Source organism: Hyaena hyaena, unplaced genomic scaffold, assembly GCF_003009895.1.
Source record: "Hyaena hyaena isolate Hyena2069 unplaced genomic scaffold, ASM300989v1 scaffold_431, whole genome shotgun sequence".
In the NCBI taxonomy this organism is placed as follows: Eukaryota; Metazoa; Chordata; class Mammalia; order Carnivora; family Hyaenidae; genus Hyaena; species Hyaena hyaena.
Window position 1 is genome coordinate 1,206,649 of NW_024081055.1, and position 9,357 is coordinate 1,216,005.

The window sequence follows — 9,357 nt, forward strand, 5'->3', positions numbered from 1 at the left end:
CTGGAGGCTGCTTCAGATTCTGTGTCTCCCTCTCTCTCTGCCCTTCCCCTGCTCATGCTGTCTCTCTCTCAAAACTGACTAAGTGCTAAAAAAAATTAGAAGTAATTTAAGTATTATCAGTACATGATTTTTATCGAGGAATGTATAGGTTCTGGAAAAACAGTATTTTAACACTGTGTGGTTTCTTCATTCTCTTAGGCATAGATGTGCCAGAGATCAACGAGGAGCAGAGCAAAGTTTATAACAATGCTCTGATCAACTGGCACCATCCAGAAAAGGACAAAGCTGATAGCTACGTCCTTGAGTATCGGAAGGTTAACAGAGATGAAGAGATGCTGCCTTGGAACGAGATAGAAGTGTGCGGCACAAGTAAAGTCGTCTCCGATCTGGAAAGCAATTGTAACTATGCTTTCAGAGTGAGGGCCTACAAGGGCTCTATCTGCAGTCCTTGCAGCAGGGAGCTGATTCTTCATACGCCTCCAGCTCCAGGTACTGGGAAGGCTGGGAATGAAGCAACCGTAGGCTTGGAAGAGACCCCGGTAAAAAACAAACTAGGGGCGGCCGGGGTGGCTCAGTCGGTCAAGGGCCAGGCTCTTGATTTCGGCTCAGGTCATGACCTCACTGTTCAGGAGTTCGAGCCCCAAGTGGGGCTCTGTGCTGACCATGTGGAGCCCTCTGCTTGGCGTTCTCACTCTCTCTCTCTCTCTCTCTCTCTCTCTCTCTGTCTCTCTCCTTCTCTCCCCCTCTCTGTCCCTCCCCTGCTCTTTTACACGCTCTCTCAAAATAAAAGAAAATCTTTAAAAAATAATAAATTAGGCACCGTTTTTGTATAGATCAGCATTGAAAGCAGCTTTCATTGATTAAAAGAAAAAATTCTAGAAAATAGATTCCATCCCCAGCTAGGTTTTGGAAAGAGACGGAATCCTTGAGGTTCGCCCATGTGGGCTGGGGACAGGATTAGAGTGTGGACTGACAGCAGAGGGAGAAAACCGTGAAGACATCTGAGGGAGCAGGGCTGTTAATATGAAATGAAAAATAGCGTGAATGCTCCCTTACAATTTGTAAATGGTATAAATCTGTATTTTTGTTAGGTTTGTAGAAATATCTAGAACATGTATTTAGGGAGGTTTAAAAAATCATTGGTATACCATGAAATATTTTTATTCTGAAGTATGGTATAATATGAAATATTCCTATTGCATATGAAATATGAAACTATTGGTATAATATGAAATATGAATTATGTAAATTACTGACGTAATATGAAATATCTTGAGTAACCTCATTTTCACCTGTCTGGATGTTCTCTCAAACTCGGGGATTCCTGGCACATGGATTGCTGCCCCTCCCCCCTCAATATTAAAAGCTCCTCTTGCCCAGCCACCCCCCACCCCCCACCCCCCCATCCAAAACCACTGCTGCTACTGACAAGGTACCTGTAGATTTCTGTAGAATAAGAGTCATCTGCAGGTGGGCTGTTTCCCTGCAATGTCCCGTACACCCGGCCGCTCACAGCCAGCGCCGTGTTCGTCCTGCTTGCTGATGGCCTTTGAGGTGTCTCCAGTTGGTTTTTAGACCCTGCAGTCCCTGCCGGTTTTTGGTGGCTTGTGTGCCCACGTTTTGTGCACTCTGCCCTTCCTTCCCTTTTTGTCCAGAGTGTACTATCCTCTACTTGTTTTTCATGCACGTTGTGGCTGATTTGAAAAAAAGAAAATCAGAATACAAATAAGTAGGGCTGGCGAAAATTGGTTTTCTTGAATTTGAATAAAATCCGATAGTTTTAGATGGATTTGCAAGTATGAAATAAATATTTGTACATTTTATGCAGTTTCCCCTTTCTTTTCTTGTCTGACTGAAAGTGGAATTAAAAAGAAACCTGGAAGTAGCTTCTGGGTTTTCAGTGACTTGGTGGAAGGGGAAGGAAGAAAGGACACTTTCTTACTTTCTTTTTTTAAGATTTTATTTTTAAGTAATCTGTACACCCAATGTGGGGCTTGAACTCCCAGCCCCAAGATGAAGAGTTGTGCGCTCTACCGACTGGGCCAGCCAAGCGCCCCCAGAGTTGTCTTTCTTTTCTCTGGGAATAAGGGGACCAGGATGACCATTAAAGTTTTTGTTTTGCAAACGGGGAGACTTTTGAGATCGACAGGAAGATGATATGCCAGGATGATTTACCAGGAAGGATGGCCCGCCTGCATATGGAGAGTGGCTTTAGCTCACTCGTACGCAATTTCTTCTTAATCATGGCATATAGTTAAAAATTACCACGTTATGGGGCACCTGGGTGGCTTAGTCGGTTAAGCGTCCGACTTTCGCTTGGGTCGTGATCTCGCGGTTTGTGGGTTTGAGCCCCGCGTCGGGCTCTGTGCTGACTGCCAGCTCAGAGCCTGGAGCCTGTTTCAGAGTCTGTGACTCGCTCTCTCTCTGACCCTCCCCTGCTCACGCTGTCTCTCTCTCTCTCTCCTAGAAATAAATAAAAAACGTTAAAAAAAAAAATTACCACGTTAACCACTTTGAAGTGTACTCATCAGTGGTCAGTGGCATTAAGTACATTCCTGTTGTTGTGCCACCACCACCACTCACATTTCTAGAACATTTTCATTGTCTCCAGACTGAAACTCTGTGCCCATTAAACACGAACTCCCTCTCCCCACAGAGCCTGGGAAACTTGATTCTACGTTCTGCCCCTGTGAATTGCCTGTACCTCATATAAGTGGATGTATATAACCCTGTGCCTGGCTCATTTGGGGTTTCATCCATGATGTAGCATGTACCAGAATTTCCTTGCTTATTTAGGGTGAATGATATTCCACTGTATAGAGAGATCACATTTTCTCTATCCATGCATCTGTTGATGACCATTTGGGTCTTTTCTGCTGTTGGGCTACAGCCAATGTTCTGCTTAATGCATCTGAGTTGATAGAGACTTAGGAGAGTGGTAGTCTGTCCATTCCGTAGTCAGGAAATCAAAGGTTAAGTTAAACTCCATTTAAATGACTCAGCATGAGGGCGCCTGGGTGGCTCAGTAGGTTAAGGGTCAGGTCATGATCTCATGGTTTGGTTCCTGAGTTTGTGAGTTCATGAGTTCAAGCCAAGCCCTGCATTGGGCTCTCTGCTGCCAACACTGAGTCCGCTTCAGATCCCCTTTCCTCTTCTCTCTCTGCCCCTCCCCTGCAATAAATAAACCATTAAGAAAATAAATAAATGCCGGGATGCCTGGGTGGCTCAGTTGGTTAAGCATCCATTTCGGCTCAGGACATGATCTGGCAGTTCATGGGTTTGAGCCCCGCATCAGGCTCTGTGCTGACAGCTCAGATCCTGGAGCCTGCTTTGGATTCTGTGTCTCCCTCTCTCTCTCTGTCCCTCCCATGAATGCATGCGTGCACGTTCTCTCTCTCTCCTTCTCTCTCTCTCTCTCAAAAATAAACATAAAAAAGGCCTCAGCAGGTATTAAAACTCTGGCCTCTCTAAACCCAAAACCTTTACTTTTTTTCTTTTTTTTTTTTTTAACTACTGTACAGTTTCTCCTGTCTGCCATGTTGATTGATAAGGAAAAGGCCCTACTAAAATTGCTAATATTTAGAATAAATATGTAGAAAACTGTACAGATACTTATGAAAATGTACATCCCCTTATTTTTAAAGGAAAAGGGACAGATCCCATAGTGTAAAATAGAAGAGGTCTGCTGTATTTCTTGCCCAGGAACCATGTTCATTAACTTCTCTCATACCCTTGAAATAATTTTTTCTGCCATTTGACATTTCTAGAGATTTTCAGGCATAGAGAATCTACTGGAAGTGATTTCCCGGTTGGGGATGTGGTTTGTAATAGTTTGTCTAGGGTAGTGTGGAACATTCCCCTTCACGACTGTATTCACTAATCTCTAGTTCAAGAATGGATCGTATTTGACTGTCAGTGATAGACACACTCACCGATAATGATCAGACTAATTTTAAGCTCTCTTTACAGTTTTCAACTTCCTCTTCGATGAAAAATGTGGCTATAATAACGAACGCCTCTTGCTGAACTTGAAGAGAGACCGAGTCGAGAGTCGAGCTGGGTTTAACCTTCTGCTTGCTGCGGAGCGGATCCAAGTGGGTTATTACACCAGCTTAGACTACATCATTGGAGACGTTGGAATTACCAAGGGGAAGCACTTCTGGGCCTTCCGTGTGGAACCGTATTCATACCTGGTGAAAGTGGGAGTCGCTTCCAGTGATAAACTACAAGAATGGCTCCGTTCTCCCCGGGATGCAGTTAGTCCAAGGTAGGCTCTTTTTATCGATCTAAACTTGATACTCCTCTTAAAAGTAAACATCGTTGTGTGGCCAGGTCAGCCCGGAAATGGACTTGGGTTTGCCTATTCCATCTGGAGTACATTCCTTAGATTCAGGTGTGCTGGCTACATAAAGGAGTCAGGAGGTCTTGCCCTAAGCTGGAAATAGGCCTGTTTTGGATACTTCTCGACTGTGCTGGAGCTTTGCAAGTAGAAAAAATTTTGGGGGGCACTTGGGTGACTCAGTTGGTTAAGCATTCAGCTTTGGCTCGGGTCATGATCTCATGGCTTGTGGGTTTGAGCCCCACGTCAGGCTCTGTGCTGACAGCTAGCTCAGAGCCTGGAGCTTGCTTCAGATTCTGTGTCTCTGCCCCTCCCACGCTCACGCTCTGTCTCTCTCTCAAAAATAAACAAACATTAAAAGAATTTTTTTTTTAATTTAAAAATTTTCTTAAACCTTTTTTACTACTAGAGAGAGAGTGGTGGGGCCGGGAGGGGTGGAAGAGGTATAGAGAGGGGGCGGGGGAATCCCAAGCAGGCTCCACACTATCAGCACAGTGCCTGACTGGGGGCTCGGTCTCACGACGGTGAGATATGACTGATCCGAAATCAAGAGTCAGAAGTTCAACTGACTGAGCCACCCAAGAGCCCCACAGTTTTAAATTTTGGACGTCTTTCTTACCCATTTCCTCAATTTTGTGATAAAAATCACTCACACATATAGTGAAAGGCTTCTAACTGCCATACTTTAGAGTTGATATGAAGTTGGTCTATTTATAATGGGACGTAATTTCTTTAAACTCGCCTGGAAGCACTTTACAAACCTGGGTCCTGGTAAACGGGTTTCCACACCAAAGAATTCCAGTTTCTAAGGAGATTGGTTATTTAATGGGGGCTGTGTGGTTTTGTCGTTTTATGTGGCAGAAGGTATACTAGCCCACGTAAATAATTTATGACCCCTTGTGTGAACAGAACCCCAAATTAATAACCTGAGTGGTAGGCAAAGCTTTTCGCACGAGGGTGAGAAATTGCCAAAACAGTCACCATCATACTCGGGAAATGGTTCATTAAACAGGGTGCCATGTCCACTCGATAGAAGATTGATACTAATAATGTTTAAAAGGTTTGTAGCATCAGAAATGTCAGTGAGAAGACCTGATTAAAAGCAACAAATACAGTATGATCACAAATCTATAAAAAGTGAACCATGTGTCAGAAGAAAAAGGAAGGACCTTTGTATCAAAAATGTATACAAGCCGCTGTTTTATACTAGAGGGGAGAAACCTTCATGCTTCCTTACGTCATAGATGTGCATACAAATCCCAATCTGCAGATGGGTTTCTTAGGACCACGAGATGTGAACTTTGGCTCCCACATGGTTTCGCAGTGCCTGCTGTTTTACTTTAGTAAGTCCTTGAGTTAGGGCGCACATATTGGTTTTATATATTTTTTTTTTAACATAGGATTGTGAGCTGTGAATACTTAATTTAATCAGTGGCAGGTCCCTTCAGTTTTCTTTCTCCACCTTATTATTATTTATTACTATTATTTTTTAAAGTAAAGTCTACACCCAGCATGGGGCTCAAACTCACAACCCCGAGATCAAGATCCACACGTGCCAGCCAGGGGTCCCTCCCCCACTTCTTTTTTGATGGGCCAAAGTCCCGATCTATTTTTTAGTTTTTTATTATTTTTCTCATCTGTGTATATACATAGATGTTTTATGATATTTCATGACAAATTTGGGGCTAAGTCTCTGGTATAATTCTAAATGGCAGTGTGTAGCCGTCATGTTTAATGGATTGTATTTTAATAGAAAGCTTTTGACATACAATTTCATTTGTTTTTGTAAGTTTTTATTTCTGATGTTTATTTTTGAGAGACGGAGAGACAGAGTATGAGCAGGGGAGGGCCAGAGAGAGAGGGAAACACAAAATCCAAAGCAGGCTCCAGGTTCTGAGCTCTCAGCACAGAGCCCGATGTAGGGCTCGAACTCATAAGCAGTGAGATAATGACCTGAACCAAAGTCAGACACTTAACTGATTGAGCCACCCAGGCTCCCCATATGTTTTAATTTTCATTTTAAATGCTTATTTGTTTTGAGAGAGAGTGACTGAGAGCGAGTGGCGGGGGTGGTGCAGAGAGGGAGAGAAAGAATCCCAAGCAAGCTCCTCACTGTCAGCATAGAGCCTGACGAGAGGTTCAGTCCACAAATGGTGAAATCATGACTTGAGCTGAAAGCAAGGGTCAGACACTTAACCCACTGAACCGCCCAGGTGCCCCATATAACTTCATTTTAAAGCAGTATACATTGGGGCATTTGGGTGGCTCAGTCGGTTAAGCGTCCAACTCTTGATTTCAGCCCAGGTCGTGATCTCTTGGTTTGTGAGTTCAAGCCCTGTGACAGGCTCCACACTACACTTATGTGCGGAGCCTGCTTAGGATTCTCTCTCCCTCTCTGCCCCTCTGCTGCTCGTGCTCTCTCTCTGCCTCTATCTTAAAATATATGAACCTAAAAAAAAATAAAGCAACATATATCTCGTGAAAAGATTTTGAGGACAGTTGGCCTGTGGATGGCACCACAGCTAAGACTGTTTGTGTGCTGTGTTCTAGATACGAGCAAGACAGCGGCCATGACAGCGGAAGTGAGGACGCCTGCTTTGATTCTTCCCAGCCCTTCACGTTAGTCACCATAGGCATGAAGAAGTTTTTCATCCCCAAGTCAGCCACTTCTGCCAATGAACCTGAGAACAGAGTTCTTCCGATGCCCACCAGCATAGGGATTTTCCTTGACCACGACAAAGGCAGAGTGGCTTTCTATGACATGGATCACATGAAATGCCTTTATGAGCGCCAAGTGGACTGTTCGCACACGATGTACCCAGCGTTTGCATTAATGGGCAGTGGAGGAATTCAACTTGAGGAACCTGTCACGGCAAAATATCTAGAATACCAAGAGGATGTGTAGTGTAAGCACCTGATGTGACTCAGGGTGAAAAAGGGGAGCAAAATAATGCCTTGGTGTTAACCTTCGTAACTAATTACATATCATCTAGTAGTCTGTGGCCACACTTGTACTTTGTGTGTGTTTCTTCTTAAGTTGGAAAACCTAAACAGTCTTGCCTCTCTGGTGTCTTCGTCCTGCCTTTCACAGACCCTGGGAGTGAAGGCACTCTCTCCTGATTAACTCTGAAGTGGTTAAACTCTGTAACTGGATTGTCTTTTTTTTTTTTTTTTTTATGAATAGGAAATCTAATTTATTTATGTCAGTGTTGCTGATACACTTTTTTGAGGGGGAAGGGATGCACAAGTATTTATTATTATGTTTCCTTTGTGTTTGGTTTTTCATTTTGTATCACGTTTGTCTTAGGGGAAGCAATTTTTTAGATGCCTTATGGATAGAAATTAGTACGTAGCATTGTGTCTTGCATATGTTTTTCATAGGAAAACAAAGGTATAGATAGATAGATATAAAGGCCAGAGAAATGGTAGTGTATTTAAATGGAAAATTATGTATTTTGAGGTGTGTAACTAATACTCAGAGTATATTCCCTGGAAAATGAATACCATTTTTTTTTCTTTTAAGACTACAAATTGTATTTTTAAGGATAATTTTAAGAGTTCCCTTAGCTGTTGTGTAGTAAAACATGTTTGTTTTTGTTTTCTGGGTTTTCTTGTTTTTTTTTGTTTTTTTGTTTTGTTTTATTTTGTTTTGTTTTTGCAGGAAACACAAAGTCCTTGGCTGGCACAAGCAACTTTCACTTCATATAATTTTTTTTTAGAAAATTTGTCTTCAGTTTTTCTTACTCTGAAAAGATCTGAGTTTTTATTGAATAACTTATTTTTCACAAATATTAGAGAAGATACACTGATGTTTGACATATTTGTTCCCTGCCCTCTTATTGTGTCCTGTGATTTGCGTTTTTTGGCACCCATATTATATATAGATCAGATTGCCCTGGTTTATGTTTACAATGTTTGGCAGGTTCATGAAATATTTTTAATGTCATTAAATATGTTCTAAAATGTGGAGTAACTTACTGGTCAGTGGGTGATATTTTCTATGGCCCATTGTTTGGTAATAAGCATTTGTAAAAGTAAGTAAACATAGAAATCTAGTTATTTAGGAATCATAATGAAACTCAGAATGAATGCACATACCCTTTTACAAGTTCTTCTCATTTGAAGAATGAATACTTTAATTGAAATGTTACATTCATTTTTGAAAGATGCCTTTTACTGAAAGGGCTTTTATTTAAACTGCTTATTTTTCAGAAGTCAGAATGTTCAGAAACTGCACTGTTCTATATTGTAGCGCTAATAATTTTGCAGTGCTTTTGACCTCCCACTAGACTCACCAGAATCTGAGGCCTGATTTGCTTTCCTTGTTTGTTTTTAAGATATATTTTTAAGTGGAAATCTCTTATTCAGGCTGGTAGCATCAAATTGCCCCTCCCTCCCCCAGTAGGAAATATCACGGAGAAGTTCATTGTTTCGTAGGCTTGTACCTTCCCTCCGATGAATAGCACTTTATGATATAGGCTCAACTAAACGCATGCGCAGTGTTATGTGGATCTCTGTGCAGTAATACCGCTGGAGTCACGTGTGTGGTAAAGTTCGAGTCTCACGCCTGTGTGAGCACATATCATGTCGACATTTTAAATATAAAGCTTTAATAGGAACAAGGAAGCCACTTAAAACATTGTATAGTTGTATAGAAATCATTCTCCTGGACTTCTTTCATTTTTAATAAAAATGAAAAGCGTAACTATTGAGCTGCATTCTGGGAATTCTCAGTTATATTTCTGTGGAAAATGGAAACAGCCCGTTCACGAAGACATGTGTGGCCGCGTATCTTAGCTTTAGACCTGAGGTTTTACATGAAGTTATTTTGGGCATGTACTTCTAGCCTAATTCCTGAGGAAAGTGATCCATAGAAAAATTGAATGTGAAACTAGTTTTCTTCAGGAAACTGGTCATATTGTCTCATGTTCCTCTTATGATCTGTAATAGTGTGTTCTTTCCGTTCCCATTCACACACTCAGCTGTGGCAGTCATGCATCACAGTGAATTGTTATTTG

General features: G+C 41.9%; 1 protein-coding gene across 1 annotated transcript in view; it reads left to right on the plus strand.

Moving 5' to 3' along the window:
• Positions 1–7,347, plus strand: part of LOC120245514 (E3 ubiquitin-protein ligase TRIM36) — a 32,663-nt gene extending 25,316 nt beyond the window's left edge. Inside the window, exons 8-10 of the mRNA XM_039252602.1 lie at positions 199–489; positions 3,970–4,267; positions 6,890–7,347. Of these exons, the coding sequence (XP_039108533.1) occupies positions 199–489; positions 3,970–4,267; positions 6,890–7,244 (944 nt within the window). The 3' untranslated portion in view covers positions 7,245–7,347. The remainder of the gene's footprint in view (positions 1–198; positions 490–3,969; positions 4,268–6,889) is intronic.
• The last annotated feature ends 2,010 nt before the right edge of the window (positions 7,348–9,357 follow it).